Source organism: Chionomys nivalis, chromosome 4, assembly GCF_950005125.1.
Source record: "Chionomys nivalis chromosome 4, mChiNiv1.1, whole genome shotgun sequence".
NCBI lineage: Eukaryota > Metazoa > Chordata > Mammalia > Rodentia > Cricetidae > Chionomys > Chionomys nivalis.
Window position 1 is genome coordinate 53,761,100 of NC_080089.1, and position 21,518 is coordinate 53,782,617.

Genomic DNA, 21,518 nt, shown 5'->3' on the forward strand with positions numbered 1-21,518 from the left:
ATCTTTGTGGAGCTTGATTGGCGAGGGTCTTTGGTCACCCTGATGACTATAGAAGCTACCTTCAGAATGATACAGTGAGTGGATCAACAGGCCCTTGAAAAGAGGGTTTTCTGGAACGTGCAAAACTTTTTCACCAGGATTTGATGGTAGAGCATTCACTAGAAAAGCATTGCTTTTTTTGAGAAAGATGGTACCCTACTCTCAGGTGTGTTCCTTATGAGCACATCTCCCTTGACCCTTGTTAGTGTTAAACTGTCTTATTGCACCCCAGCTCTGCTTACCTCATTATTCACTTACTAATCTGAGTTAGGATACTACTGTTTTGTTTGTTTGTTTTTTAACTATTTAGCAAACTAGCCTAAAATTTTGTGGCTTACAAAACAATGGTCAGGCTGTTTGGTTCTGGTAGAGCACTTGTCTTATGCCACGGGGTCCTGGCCAATCAAAAACAAACCTAGCAATAATCATTTATTGCCTCATGGTTTTAGTGGGTCAAGGAGTTCAGACAAGGCACAGCAGGAAGAACTTGCTGCTTTGTGTCTAGGGCCTCAGCTGCCCAATTCACAAGCTGAGGCCTGGAATCCTGAAGACTTTACTTACATGAATGTCAGCTGTGGGCTCAGGGAGGGTTGTCAGCCCATCCGTTCATATATGTTATGTAGTGTGCCCATGAGGTTCCCTCATGCAGTCTGGACTCTGGTAAGTATAGCAGAAGACAAGGTCAAGTAAACATGTAAGTAAGTGACACCTGCCCACCAGTGTAGTTTCACATCCTATATTTAGGGTCTCAGGATTCTTTACTACATCTTATTTTACTGTTCTTTCTTTTAGGTTTTGACAAAACCAAACTTGAGTCAATGGAAAAATACCTTAAAGCTGTGAAATTGTTTCGAAATGATGGGACTTCTTCAGAACCTGAATATTCTCAGGTATATGAAATTAACTTTCCTAGGAGTAATAAGAAGGATGAGTGCTTGTGCATAACCACTTCCGTTTGAATCCTAGTTCTAAGTACTTAGTAGCTAGGTAACTGGGTGCTGTACTCCTTAGAGTTCTTAAGTTAAATGCAGATTTGTAGAACAGTTCCAGTCATGTAGTAAGTGCTAACGGCAAATAAATGCCACTTGTGACTCAGTGAGTGATAGCTGTTAATACGAAATCCCATTTGTGACTCATTTTCATTTTAAAATGACATTTACATAGATTCTGGTGGTAGTAAATTTTGCAACATTTTGTGAAATCTACCATTTTGATTTATATTTAATTATGGGGGCAAATATATCTTTGAGTGCAGGTGCCCACAGGAACACCAGATACCCTGGAGCTAGAGTTACATGGGTGCAGGGAACAGAACTTGGGTCCTATAAAAGAGTAAGTAGTGTATGCTTTTAACCACCGAGCCATATCTCCAGATCCCAGTCTAACTTTTTAAGTATTCAAAATATCAACTCTTAATTCTATTTTTTTCTGCTTCATGATGAACACTGTTAATATTCCCACTGCTCAACCGATTTCAATTTTTGTGCTGTCTTTGTCTAGTTTATGAATATTTTGTACTATTCTATTGTTATATGGTCTTAAATGTTAAAGATACTTATAATTCTTATCTGTTGGATATTTTTGGTGCCATAGGTAGAATTTACATTCAGGAAAGTTAGTTTTAATAAAATTATTTTTAAGGACAATATACCAAGGATTTATAACAATTTGGCTTTATGATTTTGCCTTCCCTGGGGTGGGGATCTTTTTCACCCACCTTTGTTTTCTTCCTAGCATGTTGCTATTTCACACAATTTGAATACCTACATATTTGACTTACCCCTAACTAGAGCAGAGTCAGTTCCATGAAGGCAAGGAGCTTTGTTTTGATGTATATTCCTAGTTTTTAGAATGGAGAAAAAGTCAGATGGGGGAGAACAGAATATGCAGGTGTGCATGAGGAAGTTGGTTTGTTTACAGAAGGGTCTCCCTCTGGAGTGACCAGGAAGTCACTAATTGCCCAGGCTGTTCTTGTGTTTGAGGCTGTTCTATTACCATGGTCTCTTGATTTGAAGTGTAAGCCACCACAGCTGGCTTTTTTAGAATGGCCTTAAAAGCCAGAATAAAAGACTTAGACATCGAATTTTCAAGATTCTGGAAAAATCTTTTAACTTCTCTTACATTTTCTTTCTCCTTTGATTTCTGTTGAATCTGGTGCATTGTCCACAGTTCTGAAAAATGACAAGTAGAGTAAAGTTGCATTGATTGCTTACTGAAAAACACCCTAGCTAACTGCAGGGGCAGGATGTAGCTCCGTTAGTATAAGATAAGAGTGTTTATCGTGTGTGAAGCCCTGGGTCCAGTCTCCAGTACTTGGTTACCCACACCTACAAAGAGCTGGAGAATCAGTTCAAGGCCATCCTCAGCTTGACCCTGTAAGTTTAAGGTCAGCCAGCCCTACGTGAGACCACACCTTAAACAAATAAACAAACAAACAACAACAACAACAACAAAAAACCCTGGCTGTACAGAGGATACTGGTTCTCACTTGGAATCCCAGGACTCTGGAAGCTGTGACAGGGGGATTGTAAATTCAAAGTCAGTTTGGGCTACATAGTTCAAGGCCAACCTGGGCTGCATAGCATGAACATTTTAAAAAAAAAAAAAATGAACTCCTCCACCATGTAAACTCTTGACAGTAGTTGGAAATAAAGCTAAAATCCATCAAGATGTTGATTTCAAAAGGAACTTCTTAAGGCTGGAGAGATAACTTAGTGGATAAAAGCATTTACTGCTCTCACAGAGGACCCAAGTGGGTTCCCCACAGCCATATGATGTCTCGTAACTGTAACTCCAGTTCCAGGGGATCTGACAGCCTCTACTGATGTCTGCAGGTACCAGACACATGTGATTCACATACATACAGTGCAGGCAAATAGTCATACATTTAAAATAAAACTAAATCTTTAAAGGATAATAAATTCCTTCAGTGTTTACTTAGATCAAAGACGAGGATTAGTTGAATCCTTTAAATCAAAATAGGATCAGTCAGAATAAGCTTGGCTATTAGACAGTGAAGAGGCTGTCATGCAGAGGAAGTTTCAGATTTGTCTAACTTCGTAAAATAAAGTACACAAAAGAAACGATAAATATTTGGAGAAAGAAATAGCTAATGTGCAACTGAGATGTTAACAAAGCTAAGGATTTTTGACCAAGTAATAGAAGCCTACTCATAGGGACCTAGCAGCAAGGTCATCTAGAACCGGAGAGAAAGAAAAGCTTTCTGTGCTTTGGTCCTGTACACATTCTGTTGACCAGCCATCACATGTGAGGTGACTGGGGGCAATGTTTACTCACCATTAACTTTTTGATCTCAGAGTAAGGCACGAGTGGAGTCAGAACTCAGAAGCAGTGAGTTGGTGATTAGCAGAGCTTCTGCTTCAGTATTGTGCAGGCATCCGCTGTGACAGTGGTTTTGGTTTTGTTGTTCTTTTAGGACAGTCTTATGTAGCCCAGGCTGGTTCGTTATATAGGAAGATGCCTTTGAACTTAGGATCATCCTATCTCTGCCTTTGGAGTGCTGGGATTACAGACAGTGCACCATCAAGTCTGATCCCGTGTGGTCCTCAGATGGATTCCAGGGCCTTATGCATGCTAAGGCAAGCCCTCCAGCAACTGAGCTGCATCCCCGCCCCTTTGACACTATTTATATCTGTAGGAGAAAGACATTTGAGGAACCGTGATTTTCATAAGCTGTGTTAAGAAAAATGTAAATGTACTCATCTATTTTAAAAAGTAGCGTTTGCTTTTATATCTCTACTTAGAAATTCTGATCTCTGTCCCTATAATCTCTGTTTTCCCAGGTGATACAGATTAATCTGAATTCAATAGTTGCGTCTGTTAGTGGTCCAAAGAGGCCTCAGGATAGAGTTGCTATAACAGATATGAAAAGTGATTTTCAGGCTTGCTTAAATGAAAAGGTAAGTTGCTTTATTGTTACTTTTATGCTGTGTGCATAAAGGACCATCAGGATTTGGGACTATTTCATATTCAGTGTACATTATGGCATATGCCAACAACCTCTTTTCTTTTCTGTCAGTCATTCATTGAGCTTATTCTTCAACACCACTCTGAGGGTCGGAGTTTGGATTATATTTATTGAAAGTAATCAAAAGTGTATAAAGTTATACTTCTTAGTCACAGTAGTCACCTTTCACTATCAATCAGCTACATGTGGCCTGCCTTGAGTCTGTCAGCACAGTCTGACCATCTCCATCAGTGAAGGACATTTTGTTGGGCGGCGTCAGTGCTAGGAAGACGTCACACTGTAATTATTCTCATAGAATCTGACAAAAAACAAAAACTGAATAACCTTAGCTTTGGGGGTTCCTATTTTTTGTCTTGAGAGTTACATATTTGGTCTTGTGTCTTGCTCTGTTTTATTAGGAAAAGCCAGAGTTGGCCTTGTCTCCCACACCTTGTTTTATAGTTTCTTTACTTTTTATTTGGAAAATGTTAAGCTCATTCAGAAGAAATTTCTCTGATGAATTGATGTGTTCCAGTTGGGCAGCTTCAATACTTACTACTTAGCAAATCTTGTTCCTCTCTTCTGCACTCACACACTCGAGTGCTTTGGTGCAGATCTTTAGAATAGGAAGAGTTTCTACCATGTTTTAGGAATGTCTGTAAACAGGAATGAATAGGGAACATGTGAGTTAGGACTGGCTCTGGGAGGTTGGCTGCAGTCACTTGATATAAAAGTGTTGCTTCTGAACATCACTAGGCTCCTCTTGTAACTATTCAGATCATATTAAGATGAGTTGCACTTCTGAGTGGTGTAGACTTTCTCTGTCATAGTAGAATTTCAACTGTTAAACGCTGAGGTGTCAGGTGTCCACGCTGTGTTCTCTGTCACTCTTTCCTCTGCAAAGTCAGTAATATCTACATGCAAATTTATAGGTTGGATTTAAAGGTTTTCAAGTTGCAGCAGAAAAACAAAGTGACACTGTCTCTATTCATTATGATGGAAGTGAGTATAAGCTGTCCCATGGATCCGTGGTCATTGCTGCAGTTATCAGTTGTACCAATAATTGTAATCCGTCTGTCATGCTTGCTGCAGGTAGGTTGGTATTTATGACCGCAATTATTCTCTCTTGTAAATTACTGTTTGTTTTTCTGTTATATTTATTTCTCTTCCTTAGATGATGTATCCATATTTGTTTTCCATATTGAGAGGCACTGAAATTTTTAATTAAGTTGTTAGGACCTTGAGTTTGATGTATAGTGTTTTTATTACACAAAAGGTAGCTTTTGAAAACGGTAGTTTACATATCTACTAATTTTAAATTGTATCTGTCTTTAGTAAATTTAGAAGTATCACAGGTATTGCTTGGACTTTTTCCTACCACGTAATATCACAGTATACTTGATCCCACTCAAAGTTATGCAAGTGAGGGATCATTAGCAATTAATGTCAGTTTGTATACACAGTGACAGTCATCGTCTGCCCCCCAAGATAAGGTTTCTCTGTGTAGCTTTGGAGCCTGTCCTGGAACTAGCTCTGTAGACCAGGCTAGCCTCGAACTCACAGAGATCCGCCTGCCTCTGCCTCCCGAGTGCTGGGATTAAAGGCGCCTGGTTTACAGTGACAACTCTTAATGTCTGTACAACTATGTATAATCGATATTAAATTGCTCTTTATTTACTATGATTATGACATTTTTGATTCAGTCAATTGCTGACTGTGAATATTCTTTTTTTTATATTTTTGTGATGCCAAGGTGTCTGCCCATCCCGATAACTTAACAACGTGGTGACTATTTTATCTACTAAAAATTTCAGTTCGGTTTCAGTGATTAAAATGTACAGTAGTAATGATAGAAAGTTTATGAGTTTGAGATTTTACTATAAATTGTAGTCTAGAGTAATCACACCCTTTTCTTGGTTTTTATTCTAATATGAAGGAGGAAAGGGTATATTGTCTTATTCATTGTTTGTTGATTTTACAGGTCTTTTGGCTAAGAAGGCTGTTGAAACTGGCTTGCGAGTTAAACCTTATATAAGAACAAGTTTATCTCCAGGCAGTGGGATGGTTACGCATTACCTCAGTTCAAGTGGAGTGTTACCCTATCTTAGCAAGCTGGGGTAAGTTACATTTACTGTTGGTGTTCACCAGGTATTAAATGTGTTTAAGAAACAACAAGAGAAGATAAAGACAAAAAATATTACTTGTTGTAAGAGAAGATGGCCCTCTTAAGTCACATCCAGACAAGTCATCAGCACTAAAGATTTATTACCTGGAGGGGCAAGTGGTGGGGGTAGGGCTGCAAAGGCAGACTGCAAGCAGCAGTAAGCAAGCATTTTTTTATTTTATTTTATTTTTTTGCAAGAGTGAGTTTTTAAGGAGAAAAAGGGGGAGTCTGTGCTAGGGTGAGCTGGTAAGTCCTGATTAGATGTACTAGACAAATAATGAATTTTGATTGTTGGACTTTGGTGTTTAGAATGAGCCAGTGGCCATTATAAGGGAACGGACCTTGGGTTCTAGCTTTTAGAGTGTAGTTTAACGGTGTTTAGCAAGGGAGAGAAGGAAAGAAGAAAGGCAAAACCTCGGTGCCATGTTTGCCATGCTCAGGCCCGTCTAGAGCGCTTCACTTGTTACCTTGCCGTTATCACAGTCTCATGCTTGCCACTCAGATGTTCATTGCAAATATGTCATGAGCAAGACACTTGGAAGTCAGGACAGGGGAAACCAAGTCACAGTGAGGAATGCCTAATTCTCATGAGTCATCTGCAGTTCAGAAAAGAGTAAAATAATACAAGTTGCATTGACTTAATTAAAAGATTGTCTCTGGGTGGTAGTTGGAACACGCCTTTAATCTCAGCACTTGTGAAGCAGAGACAAACAGATCTCTGAGTTTGAGGCCAGCCTGGTCTACAGATCGAGTTCCAGGATGGCCAGAGCTACGCAGAGAAACCCTGTCTCAAAAAAAAAAAAAAAAAAATTGAACAAATTGCTTTAATTCAGATTTTACAAAGTTATTGGGTCTACAATATGTTGGGTAATTAGTCTGTGAACCTTAAACTTAATTTTTATGTTTCTTTTATAAAGAAATTGACAGTAGTCTAATTTTAGAACATAATATTCTTATGTAAATTATGGGTTCTTTTCAAAGCCTCATAAATTTTAAATTTCTTTATTTTGCTTCTAGAACAGCAACTAAAGTAACTTAGAGGATTATGTTTGTAATCTTATGTTGGAATTGGAGTCAGGTATTTTTTTTAGGTCTAGTTGGTTCAAAGTTGAATAAGTTACTCTGCTAGAGTGCCTCCTTACCCTTTCGGGCCTGTGATTAACCTGCTATAGTGAGTCCATATTGATACTTTAGAGTTTTAAATATGCCTTTCAAGTGGAAACACAGCGTACTTATGGGAGCTATCAGGTGTGTGATAAATAATTTGGATCTAGTACAGCTGCTGTAGATATGTTGGCTCTTCTAAGATTTGCATTCAGTACAAACAACATGCAACAGTGAGGCTTGAATGTTCAAAATGTTGTGAAATTAATGTGTTGATGGTTAATTCTTGTACTCCAAGTAAATTTTGAGTAATCTTGTCCTTTCTTTACAAATATGATGTGCTCTCCACTCACGCTTCACTTTCTAAATGCAGATTTGACATAGTTGGCTATGGATGTTCAACATGTGTGGGAAATACAGCACCTTTATCAGAAGCTGTTTCGAGTGCAGTAAAACAGGTAAAATGTGGATTAGCACATCTAAGTGCTTTTTATTTTTAATTTTAAAATGATACTTTAATATCTGCTTAAGCACCAAGATTAAGAAAGAGGTGCTAAGTAAAAGAAACAAGAATTGGGACACACTGAAGAGCAGGGGTATGAGCTTTGAGAGTTGCCCCAACTAGTTTTTACTATATATTGTTAGTAAGTTACAGAAAGTGTGCATTGGTGTGTGTGTTGATATTTATACTTCCAACTCTTGGAATGAGTAACTTGTGGATCTTAAATTGATATAAAGAATTACTTCTATATTTTTATAATAATTCTTTAGTAGTGTAAAGAATCATTAGAATTTATAAGATTTATAGTTGTGCACTTAAAGCTTAGTGATTTGTTTTTTGATTGTCTGGCTCTCAGAATCAAGCATATTTGTTTTTCCCTTCAGGGTGATTTGGTTACCTGTGGAGTTTTATCTGGAAACAAAAATTTTGAAGGTCGACTTTGTGATTGTGTTCGTGCCAATTATCTTGCCTCTCCACCCTTAGTGGTGGCTTATGCCATAGCAGGCACAGTGAATATAGATTTCCAGACAGAGCCTTTAGGTGTGTTTTCCTATATATTATCTGTGTGTTTATATGTATTCTGTACATACTTCCTCCCAGAAGTTGTTAAAACCAGAGTCTTGATATGAAAGAAAACATGCAATGCTTGTTACTTCCGTTCACCATCCATCTTCTGTTATTAATGCGTATGTTGATGTGGAGAACTTCAGCTGTATATGTCATTAGTTCTCGATATTTAACCCTGAAGTACACCCTGTTGTTAATTACTTGATTTCTGTGACTTGTCTATGAAAAAATAGAAGTACTTTGAGGTGTTGGTTTTGTGTTGTTCTAATGTGTATACTGAATACCATGTTAAAATCTTGAGCAGGTACTGACTCTACGGGCAAGGAAATTTACCTGCATGACATTTGGCCTAGTCAAGAAGAAGTTCATCAGATAGAAGAAGAACATGTTGTTTTGTCCATGTTTAGAGCTCTAAAAGAGAAGGTAGAGGTAAGAGTCTTGTGGGGCTTTGTTTTTAGTTTTGTTCTTTATTTTGAAGTAAGGTTCACTAACTCATACTAGCTGGGAACCCACTCCTTAATAGCCCACAGTAACTTGTGAGCTCAGCAATCCTCAGTGCTAGGATAATAGGCATGAGCTATGTGTCTTTGCTTTCTAAGCAGAATGAAAATTTTAAATTTTGAACATTGATTTTTTTTTTTATGGCTGAATTTTTTTTTTTAAAAAAAAGCATTTGTGTGCGCGCGTGTACCATTAAAAACACCAGGCCTTTTATCCCAGCACTCAGAAGACAAAGTCAGAGGATCTCTGAGTTCCTGGCCAGCCAGGGCTGCACAGTGAGACTGTTTCCTAAGGGGTTAATGTTCTTTATGACGTTTTCATGTTTGTATCATTGGACTTTACTCGTGCACCACTCTTCTCTTGTCCCCACTGTCTCCTGCTGGTCTCCTTCCTCCCCCCAAACAGTACCCCCTCTTTCATATGTATGTGTGTTCATGCAGACATTTTAAACTCTTGCGTGTGAATGGTGATTATTTGTTCATGTGTATGAATGTGAGCCTGTGTGGACCACGGCGTGTGTGGAGGTCAGAGAACAACTGTAGGTGTTTGTCTTCACCTTCCACCATAGTGAGAAAAGCTCATGGTTTGCTGCTGCCTCTGCCAGCCTAACTGACCCACAAGCTATAGATTCTCTAATCTCCACCTCCTACTTGATCCATAAGACTGATGGGATTGCAGCCTGTGTCCTGCTGTACATGGCTTCTGGGGATCCAAATTCAGAATCAGTGTCAAGTGGCGCACCTACTAATCCATCTTCCTACTCTCACCTCTGCCTTCTCTTTTAGAGCTCTAAACATAGACGCTATAACATGTTCTTCTATCTGTTGAGCCCCTCAAACTAGGCTGAATGTCATGCTTTTGACATATATTTTATTTTGAAATCTAGATTCCACATAAGATAAAAAATGTGAAATATATATGTTTCTGAATCTGGCTTACTTTTCTTAACTTAATGGTCTGTAGCTCCTTTTTCTTTTTCTCTGTAGCTTTAGAGCCTGTCCTGGAACTTGCTCTGTAAACTGACTGGCCTCGAAATCACAGAAATATGCTTGTCTCTCTGCCTCCCAAGTGCTGGGATTAAAGGTGTGTGCCACCACCGCCCAGCTCTAGTTCCATTTTCTTAAACAATTTCTCCTCCCCCTCACACACACACACACACATGCACACACACATAAGTCTGTGTTTCACATGTGTGATATTTGTCTTTATTTTTAGTCATATCACCATCTCGTATTCAGCCCCTTCACATAGTCCTGTTTCTACTATTATATTTGAATCTAGATTCTACATGTAAGAGAGAATAAGTTACGGTTTCTGAGCCTGGCTTACTTCACTTAAAATGATGATCACCAGTCCATCCATTTTTCCCACAATTAACCATTTTTTTAACGCCATAATAAAAATACCACTGTTATAAAAAGCCTATTTTCTTCATCTGTTGATGGTCATCCAGGCTAGTTCTATTATAAACAGGCTACTGTTGTTTCAGTAAGCATAGATGTGCAAATATCTCTGGTGAATTCATAGTTTTGAATGCTATTTTATATCTGGAATTGCTAATTATGAAGAGGAATATCTAGAATATTCTAATTGATTTTGAGTTACTTATGGAAATGTTTGTCATTCCATTCAGATAGTTCAAAAATCAAAATAAGCAAGAGCAAATAATGGACCTTGCTGTCACTAAAATCCTGGCCATTGCTTTGCCTCTATAGGACAGAGAGCAGTCCTATAACTAACTGTTTTTTTTGAGATTTGTCTTGCCTTTGTGCACAAATGAGCAAATACATTTATACAGACTTTATGTTCAAAGTAGTGTATAAACATTCAGAAAATGCCTTACTTTGTAGCAGTTCCTCTTCTAGCTGTTTAGACACATCATTGAACAAAGAAAAGAATTTTCCCGCAGAGAGGCAGTGAACTGTAGAAAGAATACTTAGGAGCCAACTATGCAGATTCCTGTAATCCTAGCACTCAGGAAGATAACCATAAATTTCAAGCTGTCTTAGCATACATCATGAGTTAGTTCCAGGCCAACCTCGGCTACACTGTGAGGCTGTCTCAAAAAGAAAGCTGGGTGTAGTGATACACACTCTTTTTTTTTTAGACAAGGTTTCTTTGGTGTCCTGGAACTAGCTCTGTACACCTGGCTGGCTTCGAACTCACAGAGATCCACCTGCATCTGCCTCCCACGTGCTGGAATTACACCTTTATTCATAGTATTGGATCAGGGATAAGTGAATCACTATGAGTTTGAGGTCATCCTGCTGTATGTAGTGAGTTAGCTACAGGTCTCCCAAGACTACATAGCAGGGCTCTGTTTCTAAGAAAAGAATTATGTAAATTGAATATTATGCTAAATGTATATAGAAAAAGGAAATTATGTCTGAGTGTTTGCCTGTGTACATGTTTGTGTAGCATGTGGATGCTTGATGCTTGTAAAGGCCAGAAGATGGGGCTCTCAGCTCCTGGAACCTGAGTTACAGATGACTGTGAGCTGCCAGGTGGGTGCTTGGAATTGAAGCTGGGCCCTCTGGAAGAGCAGCCAGTGCCCTTAATCTCTGAGTTTTCTCTCTAACCCACTCAGCCTATTTTGAGAGAGAGTTGATAAGGAATGTAGTATCAGAAAGTTCAAGTCAAATAGTCAAAGCTTTTGGTTGAATGAATCATTGAGGTAGCAGTAGAGATTGATGAGAAATGGAGTTTAAAAAAATACTAAGACTACCTGTTAGTCGTGCCTTTAAACAGTAAAAAAACCAAAATACAACAAAACCCTTTTTTTATGACATTTCTAAAGATTAATGATATACCATACATACAAATTTTTTGTAGAGTGTAAGTATACATACACATATATGTCTTTCAGTTTTTTAGTGGGGATGGGGCAGTTCTATGAAGTATTTATATTTGTCTACATTGAAACTTATCTCTCAAAATTGCTCCTGAAAATTTGGTGAGTTAGTCTCTTTTCCTATTTTGATCCATTCATCCAAACTTCGTTTGCAGATGGGAAATAAACGATGGAATTCCTTAGAAGCACCAGAGTCGGTGCTGTTTCCATGGGACGTGAAGTCTACTTACATCAGATGCCCTTCATTCTTTGATAAACTTGTAAGTACTAGGATACTGCTCGAGCTTTTAGAGATTGTTACAGTTTAAAAGAAGAAGAGTTCTGAGTTTTAAATTTTCTCTTTTTAGACCAAAGAGCCATCTATACTCCAGCCTATTGAAAATGCCCATGTCTTACTGTATTTGGGAGACTCTGTCACTACAGATCACATATCACCTGCTGGAAGTATTGCTAGAAGTAGTGCTGCCGCTAAGTATTTAACAAACAGAGGGTATGTGTGTCCACGGTTCCCCTGTGTTGCTTTACCTTCTTACTCAGTCATTAAGAGACTTTTCTTTTGGTCCTATTCCTATGTCCTGTAAATAACATACTATCTTAAGGATCTCATTGTTTGCACATTGTCTTCAGCAGGAACTCTTTCCTTATACTGTTAGAAATTGAAGTCGCTGTTTTTAATTGAGCCCTTATTTAGACAAAGCCTTTATAATCTAAAGACATAACTGACTAGATGCAATAATCAAGCTTAGTTTGACTCACCAAATGGACCCTGACCTTTTGGTTCTAAACATCTTTCCATCATTAAAGTGTAACAAATGTGTGCTTTGTGGGGCTGTAAGCTATGGAGTAGTGAGACTAGGATTGGCGTGTATCAGTAACAAAGACTGTCAGAATCAAATGTGAATAGCTGATTTTTTTAAAGCTGTAGTGTGTGTGTGTGTGTGTGCGCGCGCGCGCGCGCGTGTGTGCGTGCATGTGCTTGTGCCTGAGCCACTTATGTATTGCCAGTGGAGTAAGGAAAAAGGTACTTTGAATCCCTTGGAGCTGGAGTTGAAAGCTACAGCTGTGAGCTTCCTGACTTGGCTTCTGGAAACTGAACTCAGGTCTTTGTAAGAACAGCAAGCAATTTTAACTACTGAGCCACAGAGATAAAATTTAAAACTAGAAAGGTATTATTTCATTTCTGTATGAGAAATAATGTGGAGTTGCTCTCACTGAACAACTGTTTTGGTGTCAGATAGAAAGTTTATTTGCTGTATTGATTAGCTTTTAGACATTATTTGTTGCTTGAGAGATTCAAATGATAAGGTTTTTTATTGAAATGCTTTATAAAAATTGGAGCTATGAAGCTTGATTTGACAGATTTATGCTATAACTTTTACAAAGTTTTTTCTAATATTTCTTACTCTATTTTTATTTAATATATACTGTGTGTAAATGTGCAAGTCAGTTCTCTTCTTTGTACCCTGGGAACCCATACTCTAGTCAGGCTTCGCAGCGAGTGCCTTACCTACTCAGCCATCTGGCTGCCCTCTCCTCCTAATATTTTTTGACTATGATTTCCATCCTGGTGATGTATCTTCCACAAAGAAAGCCAGTTACCACTTCTTTTAAATATATAGTTTTGTATTATTAATCTAGTAGTTCTCATCACTTTAAAGTTTCCTGAAAATATGACACCCAGAATCTACACCAGTGCTTCTCACCCTGTGGGTCAAGACCACTTTGGGGGTCATACAATCTTTTCATGGGGGTCACCTAAAACCACCAGTAAACACAGATATTTACAGTATGATTCATAATAGTAGCAAAACTATAGTTATAAAGTAGCAAAAGAAATAATTTTGTGGTTGGGGCACCACAGTATGAGGAGCTGTATTAAAGGGTCTCAGCATTAGGAAGGTTGAGAACCATTGGTCTACACCACTATATCCTGAAGTAAAAAGTTTTTTAAAACCAGATAGAGGTGGTGCATGCCTTTAGCACTTGGGAGGCAGAGGCAGGCAGATCTCTGTGAGATCGAGCCAGCCTGGTCCACAGAGAAAGTTCCAGGACAGCCAGGGCTTGGAAAAAAACAAATGTGCAAGTTCAGAGCATTGATACTTTTATATAAAAGATAAAATCAGAGGCTAATCAAAATCAGTTGTTGATTGTTGAGATAGTTTTGTTCTAGATTCTAAAACTGCTTGCTGGGCTAGAGTATTGCAAGTTTGAGAACAGCCTGGGTTACATACCTAAGACCTTGCCTTTTAAAAAGATTTGAGATCTGAGATTTGCTTCAGATTAATGGGGGCAGTTACCTAAGAAACTGTGTGGTTTTGTAGATTGGTGGTAAACTCGTGAGATCTTTTCAAGTTTTAAACTAACTGGAGATATTTTAAGGTTGGGAGGTGGACAACAGCCTTTAACAGTTTTTTACAACTCAGTTGTTTTATTTTCTGTCTGGCATGAAAACTGTCTTTTATAACTTTTGTAGCCTTACTCCTCGAGAGTTCAACTCTTACGGAGCCCGAAGAGGTAACGATGCCGTGATGACGAGAGGCACTTTTGCCAACATTAAGCTTTTTAACAAGTTTATTGGGAAGCCAGCTCCCAAAACAATTCATTTTCCATCAGGACAGACGGTAAGGGTGTACACAGAGTGCCTTGGCCATTGCTCACTGGATCATTTTCTCTATTAAATATTTTTCTGTCTGTTTAATCTACAGCTTGATGTATTTGAAGCTGCAGAACTATACCAGAAAGAAGGTATCCCACTGATAATCTTAGCAGGGAAAAAATACGGTTCAGGAAATTCAAGAGACTGGGCTGCCAAAGGACCCTATTTGCTGGTACTGATTCTCAAATTTTATATTCTTGTTTTTTTAATTAAAAATTTCCACCTCCTCCCATTTCCCTCCCATTCCTTCTACTCCCTCTCCCTCTCCCTCTCCAGTCCTAAGAGAAGTCATGGTGCCCTGCCCTGTGGAAAGTCCAAGGCCCTCCCCACTCCATCCAAGTCTAGGAAGGTGAGCATCCAAACAGACTAGGCTTCCAAAAAGCCAGTACATGCAGAAGAATCAAAACCCGGTGTCATTATCATTGGCTTCTCAGTCAGCCCTCATTGTCAGCCACATTCAGAAAGTCCGGTTTTATCTCATGCTCGTTCAGTCCCAGTCCAGCTGGCCTTGGTGAGCTCCCATTAGATCAGCCCCACTGTCTACGTGGGTGGACGCACCCCTCGTGGTCCTGACTTCCTTGCTCATGTTCTCCCTCCTTCTGTTCTTCATCTGGGCCTTGGGAGCTCAGTCCAGTGCTCCAGTGTGGGACTCTGTCTCTATCTCCATCCATCGCCAGATAAAGGTTCTGTGGTGATATACAAGATATCATTTTATATTCTTAAACTTAAAAGAATTTTTAATATTTCTTTTCTCGGTAACATATTTTCAAAGTTTATTTGGTTTATTTGAATTTTTATATGCTTATTTGGATCTCACATTTTTTCAATAATTTTAGATGATATATTTTTACTTTTATTTTGCTACTCTGATAAAACCTTAAATCTTTTTATATGTAAGGAAATCTGCATGGGAGCAATAAAGAGAAAGGAGAAGTCTGTCTTAAAAAATTATCATGTGGAGCCGGGCGCTGGTGGCGCATGCCTTTAATCCCAGCACTTGGGAGGCAGAGGCAGGCGGATCTCTGCAAGTTCGAGACCAGCCTGGTCTACAAGAGCTAGTTCCAGGACAGGCTCCAAAACCACAGAGAAACCCTGTCTCAAAAAAACAAACAAACAAACAAAAAAAAAAAATTATCATGTGTAATACCTCTCTTTAACTTCGTTTCTGTCAAGAGACTCAGGTAGCCAAATATTATACTCCTTGACCATCTGGCCGAGCGGTGGTGGCGCACGCCTTTAATCCCAGCACTCAGGAGGCAGAGGCAGGCGGATCTCTGTGAGTTCAAGACCAGCCTGGTCTACAAGAGCTAGTTCCAGGACAGGCTCCAAAGCCACAGAGAAACCCTGTCTCGAAAAACAAAAAAAAAAAAAAACAGAAAAAAGAAAAAAAAGAAACCTGTCTATATTTTCTGTGAGTCTATCATTTTCTTCCAGGACAGTGACCTACACAGGAGGCATGGGTTAGCACCGTCTCTGTTTTCAGTCTGGTGTTATCAATTCATCTGTCATCCCTGTCTCATGTCACATGCACCCCCCAGTACCCCAGTGTGCCTCGTTTTTGTTTAAATGTTTTTTCTTGAGCTAGGCATGGTAACACATGCCTTTAATCCAAGCACTCCAGAGGCAGTGGCAGGATCTCTGTGAGTTTGAGGACACCCTGATCTACAAAGTGAATTCTAGGACAGCCAGGACTATGTAGAGACCCTGTCTCAGAACAAGTTATATTTTTGTATAAGTACAAGGTAAGCATGCAGTACTTGAACAAGTGTACAGCACATTTGTGCAGTTCAAATTTTGGAGGAACAAAGATGGTGAAGAATGCATGATTAAGGGGGTGGGGGAAATGTCCTAAAAGACTTTGAGACAGTGTATTTTTTTTTTTTTTTAAGTGAAGAAACCTTATTTTAAAGCCTGGAATCTCTAGCTTAGTGGTTCTCAACTTTCCTAACACTGCAACCATCTAATATAGTTCCTCGTGTTGTAGTGATCCTCCAGCCATAAAATTATTTTCATTGCTACTTTATAACTGTAATTTTGCTACTGTTCTGAATTGTGATGTTAATATCTGATATGAGACCCCTGTGAAAGGGTCATTCAACCCCAAAGAGGTCATGACCCACAGCTTGAGAACCGCCTCTCTGGCTCATTTCTTCTAGAGAATAAACAGCTCAGAGTAGAGCTCTAGCTCACTGCATATTAGTTCTCCAGTGTTCCCGGGTCCTCTCTCCTAGATCTCAGAACTCATGGGCTCAGTTTGCAGACTGACTCAGACCTTAATGCTGATAGCAGTGTCTTATTTCTAGTTTATTCTTTTGATAGGTCAGTTACCTGTTTATTATTATTTTTAAGACAGAATCTTTCTGTGTAGCTCTGGCTGGCCTGAGACTCACAAATCCACCTCCTTCTACTTCTCCAAAGGCCCCCAGAGTTCTACTTCGAGTCAGAGTGTTAACCCTTGAGCTATTTTGGTGGTCAAAGCAATGTAAGGATTTTTGTTTCTGTTTTTTTTTTTGGGGGGGGGGGTGTTTGTTTGTGTTTTGAGACAGTGTTTCTCTGTGTAGCCCTGGTTGTCCTGGAACTCTCTCTATAGACCAGGCTAGTCTTGAACTCAGAGGTCTGTCTCCATACTGCTGGGATTGAAGGGGTGTGCCATCACTACCCATCTTTAAGAGTGTTGTAGGGTTTCTTTGTTTTCGGTTTTGTTTTTGTTTAAAGAAGAATCTAGAAAAGATTTCTGTAGATACCATATACAACTACAATCTCAGTAATAGTATAGTCCATCAAAAATAACTATAGAAAACAAAGCCCAAAGATCTGGTTTTTTCTTTAAAATATTCCCTGTAAAACAGACATAATTGTACATCTTGCAAATTTAGCACCCCAGGCCAGAAAGCAGGGAGATTGCTATGAATTTGAAGCCAGTTTAGGCTACAAACCAAGATCTGTCTCAGAAATAATCATAATAAAGATGATGATGGTGATAGATTAAAATTAAAGTGAGGAAATAAAATGCATATTTGTTACAGGGTGTAAAGGCTGTTTTGGCTGAAAGTTATGAAAAAATACACAAAGATCATTTGATTGGAATTGGCATCGCTCCACTTGAGTACCTTCCTGGAGAAAATGCAGACACTTTGGGCCTCTCTGGTAGAGAAGTATTTTCTTTATCATTTCCTGAAGAACTCTCTCCTGGAATTACATTAAATATGAAGGTATCTTGAAGATTTCCAAATACATAATTGTGTACTCTGTACTCAAATGGGCTTTTGTTAGTTGAGTAAGAACTGTTTCTCATTGCGTGCTAATGTCAGTGCATGTTAGCTGTAGCTCTCTCCTGTTAATATGTGTTATTAATAGAGCTCGTGTCTGAGGAAAGGTAGAAGGAACTGGTTGGTTAGTCTAGGAAAAAGATGCCTGATAGAGAACTGAGGCTCAGTTCCTTGTGCTGGGTTTTCAGCTGTTTGTGTTTTGATCTAAATTTGACCCAGGCAATAATCCAAAGAGAAGCAAAAGTTCATCACTCAGGCTGGGCGGTGGTGGCGCACGCCTTTAATCCCAGCACTTGGGAGGCAGAGGCAGGCGGATCTCTGTGAGTTCGAGACCAGCCTGGTCTACAAGAGCTAGTTCCAGGACAGGCTCCAAAACCACAGAGAAACCCTGTCTCGAAAAACCAAAAAAAAAAAAAAAAAAAAAAAAGTTCATCACTCAGTGTTATAGTAAGACTTTATAACTAAGGGAAGAAAGTCAGGGACAGTAGACATCGTATGTGGTCGACACTTATGTCTCGTAAATGTGCACAGTGAGTGATGACTTAAGGGAAGCAGCATCCGCGTCATGCTGTGGAATTGCAGACTTCTTTAGAATCAGAGAGCAAACTACCTCGTTTTCCACTTAGCTCTTTGGGAGGGGTCTCATGTTTTTAAATATCGGAAGGGTTTGGGGCAATGAAATGTAAGAATTAGAACCGGGAAAATGAGGCAATAAATCAGGTAGTTAGTGAATGTGGATACAAATGATCTTAACCAAGTAACACTTTGAAGCTCTGACGCTCACACATTTTTTTTTTGTTTGTTTAAAGACGAGTACTGGAAAAGAATTCCGCGTGATTGCATCATTTGAAAATGATGTGGAGATAACTTTGTACAAACATGGAGGCTTATTAAACTTTGTGGCTCGAAAATTCTCATAGTATATACTCACCGTGGTATCTTTTGTGACTGGTAACTGCAAAGCCTTTTGTGCTGGAGCCAGGAACCCTTGCCATGGAGCTGCAGATAATTCCAGTAAACTTGTTTATCTCATCCATGGATGTAAATGATTATGAATCAGTGTAGTAACTGAAATGAAATCTTGATCTTAAATAATATACGAATGGTGCTATTAACATTGCTAAAAATCAATGTGTGAAGTGTGTTGTGGAAGAGACCTGTAAGTATGGGGGTTATATTTTATCAGAACATTTTGTAAATAAAGATAGAATTTGAACTTGTGTTGAAGATTCATATGAGTAGCCTTTCTGAAGCTGTTTGTTTTGTTTTGCCCTATAAACTTGGATTGCTGTTTGTTGGTTTAAGAATAGCAAGTTGAAATACAAGAATCCAGATTAGACCCTAATTTATAAATGAATTTTTAAGTGTATTTCTTTCCAGAATTGAGTTGGACACAGTTGGCATTCCCAATTTGTAATGTAAATTAGGTTTACCCTTAGTCTCAATATGTCTGAGGATTAGAACCTGCCCCAGATCACAGTTCCTCTGACCAGTTCAGCCAAAGTTTACTCCATGCCTGAAGATAAAAAACTGCAAAATATAGATGATTGTATGATACCATGTGTTAGGTCAAATATATATGCTATGATATAGCTCTTTAATTTTTTAGTAATTTGCCACTGTGACCCCTCTGGCAAGCCCCAAATTCTGGTGTATTAATTTGGGCTAGATTTTACTCATTTTACATGATGTTGTAACTTCTGTAACCTCAATTAGGTATTACCAGCTGATATTCCACACTCCTTTTATGAATGCTGAAAACAACTTTGAATCAATTCTATATTTCCTCTAAACTTAAAAGTTATCTACCCAAAATTATTTGGCTATACACCCAAAGTATTTTTTAATGTTATTTATTTATTTTTTTTACAGTCCTTTAAGTTGACTTACTGCTATTTGAATATTTGGTATACGTCACTCTGTTCATTTCATTGTGATTTGTTTGTTTTTAATCAAGACTGACCATGAGGATAAGACACTTGGCGATCATTGCCGTCTGCACGTCATGTGTTCCTCAGTTGCATTTATATCTTACACCACATCACATGCTTTGTCCATGTTTTAAATCATTTTTAAAAGGGTTGGTAATTACTTTTAGAAGGCCCTATACCTCTTTTTAATTAAGAAATTAAACTTAGCAGCAAAATGTTAATTAAGTGCAATGATTTTTTAAAATGTTTTCTTCATCTGATCTGGTTTTGAGCATAGCACAAAACAAAAAGTACTTGTTTTATGCTAAAATTCAGGAACTACCAAACCAGTAGTGAGTGAGGAGCACTGGGAACTTTGCACATAATCAGTCATCCAGTCTGTTGAAGTCTTTTTCAGATATGTGTATCTAGTTGGACTAGAATTTGACAAAGCAAAGTCTCATTATTAAGTGTTTTTTGCTACTTTGAAATCATATTGTGTTCTGGTAGAAGCCATGTGTCTTCTCTCTGTGCATCTGTGTTCATCTGGTGGAAACTTGAGTTAGGAATGGGGAAGTTACAAGTTGAATATTAAAGTACTGGTACATGCTTTGAAGAAATGGTAATTCAGGATGTTTATATGGGGGGTGTCTTATTTTGAAGGCATACTCTGTCAACAATCTGAGTTAAAGGTGTGGATATAAACATCTAAGATGCTGTAAATCAAACATTTACATTTCCAGTCCACCCTCCAGGAATGGTGTAAAAAATTTGTATTTCAGGAACAAAGTCAAGGTTCTCGATCTCTTGCTTATAAACAGTGAACTAAACTCTTGATGAGCATGGTTTTAAATGGGGGAAGGAAATTAAGCGCATGTCTTAATGCATATATTTTATAATTCTGCCTCCAGCCAAATGATGCAAAAATGTGATGGCCTGTGTTTAATGTGTTACTTCCTTTATTTTGACTATTTTTAGTATTTTTGTTATTTTCTAAACATTACCAATTTTTGGGAAAGGAAGTGAACACAAAAAAAGCAATCAGTATTGTGAACATAGTGCAGTTACCAACCGCAGCATTTTTATCTCAAGAACACTGTGTTCCATGCTGTTGTGTGCCTTAGTTGTGCTGCTCGTACAAATGAAGGAAAGACTTCCAGCAGGTACCTCTGTCTGTATTAGCACTTGGATGAGAGGTATCTCTTCACCAGACTGTGTGGGTTTTACTGGTATTGAACTAGATGTTGTAAAGCCAGAGCCAGTTATTTGCATATGTGATAACAGTATAGTGTGCATTCCTCTTCTCTGTGGTAAGTGACGAGATGATAAAAATTGACACTCTCCAGGGGTTGAAAACCAGCTTCCTTTTTGCTTTTGAGTCTAGGGAGAAGACACTAAGATACTAGATAATGATACTAGATTTGATTTTGGGGAAAAAACAGGGAAAGGAAGTGGACTTTGACTTTTTTCAATGGAATTTTTTTCCCCTTCAAGGGGAACTGTGACTGTGCTGATGTGATCTTTTTGTTTTGTTTTTGTTTTATCAATTTTATGCATAATACATGGCTATAAAACCATATATATGTATCTTAAGTAATTACAAATCATTGTTATTTAAAGCCAACAAAATAGCATAACAGTTTTAAGTTCAATAATGTTAAGTATTGTATAGAAATATATTGGAGGTAAAGTTCAGTTAATGAAATTGTGTATATGTTATTGATGCTGTAAATTATTTTTAATAAAGAAACTGTATTACCACATTTGACTCATGTTGTATTTTGTCAGAACAGAATAAAATAGCATGACTTAAGAAATAAAATGCTATCCATAAATTTCTCCTTAAATATGTTCTGTAATGTTTGGCCTTTGTTCATTCCCATCCAGCATTTGAAGCAGCTAATCTCACCATTATATCTCAAAGTTCCTTTCTATGCTTAGACTTAATCGAAAGTCTGAAATATGGTTAGGACCCACTTAAGAAACAG

General features: G+C 38.3%; 1 protein-coding gene across 1 annotated transcript in view; it reads left to right on the forward strand.

Annotated features, from left to right (window-relative positions):
• Window positions 1-21,285, forward strand: part of Ireb2 (iron responsive element binding protein 2) — a 48,148-nt gene extending 26,863 nt beyond the window's left edge. Inside the window, exons 10-22 of the mRNA XM_057766934.1 lie at window positions 832-929; window positions 3,843-3,959; window positions 4,939-5,098; window positions 5,988-6,123; window positions 7,648-7,732; window positions 8,160-8,316; window positions 8,648-8,772; window positions 11,851-11,955; window positions 12,043-12,185; window positions 14,169-14,316; window positions 14,401-14,523; window positions 17,378-17,563; window positions 18,430-21,285. Coding sequence (XP_057622917.1) covers window positions 832-929; window positions 3,843-3,959; window positions 4,939-5,098; window positions 5,988-6,123; window positions 7,648-7,732; window positions 8,160-8,316; window positions 8,648-8,772; window positions 11,851-11,955; window positions 12,043-12,185; window positions 14,169-14,316; window positions 14,401-14,523; window positions 17,378-17,563; window positions 18,430-18,540 — 1,694 coding nt within the window. The 3' untranslated portion in view covers window positions 18,541-21,285. The remainder of the gene's footprint in view (window positions 1-831; window positions 930-3,842; window positions 3,960-4,938; window positions 5,099-5,987; window positions 6,124-7,647; window positions 7,733-8,159; window positions 8,317-8,647; window positions 8,773-11,850; window positions 11,956-12,042; window positions 12,186-14,168; window positions 14,317-14,400; window positions 14,524-17,377; window positions 17,564-18,429) is intronic.
• Window positions 21,286-21,518: the final 233 nt, after the last annotated feature.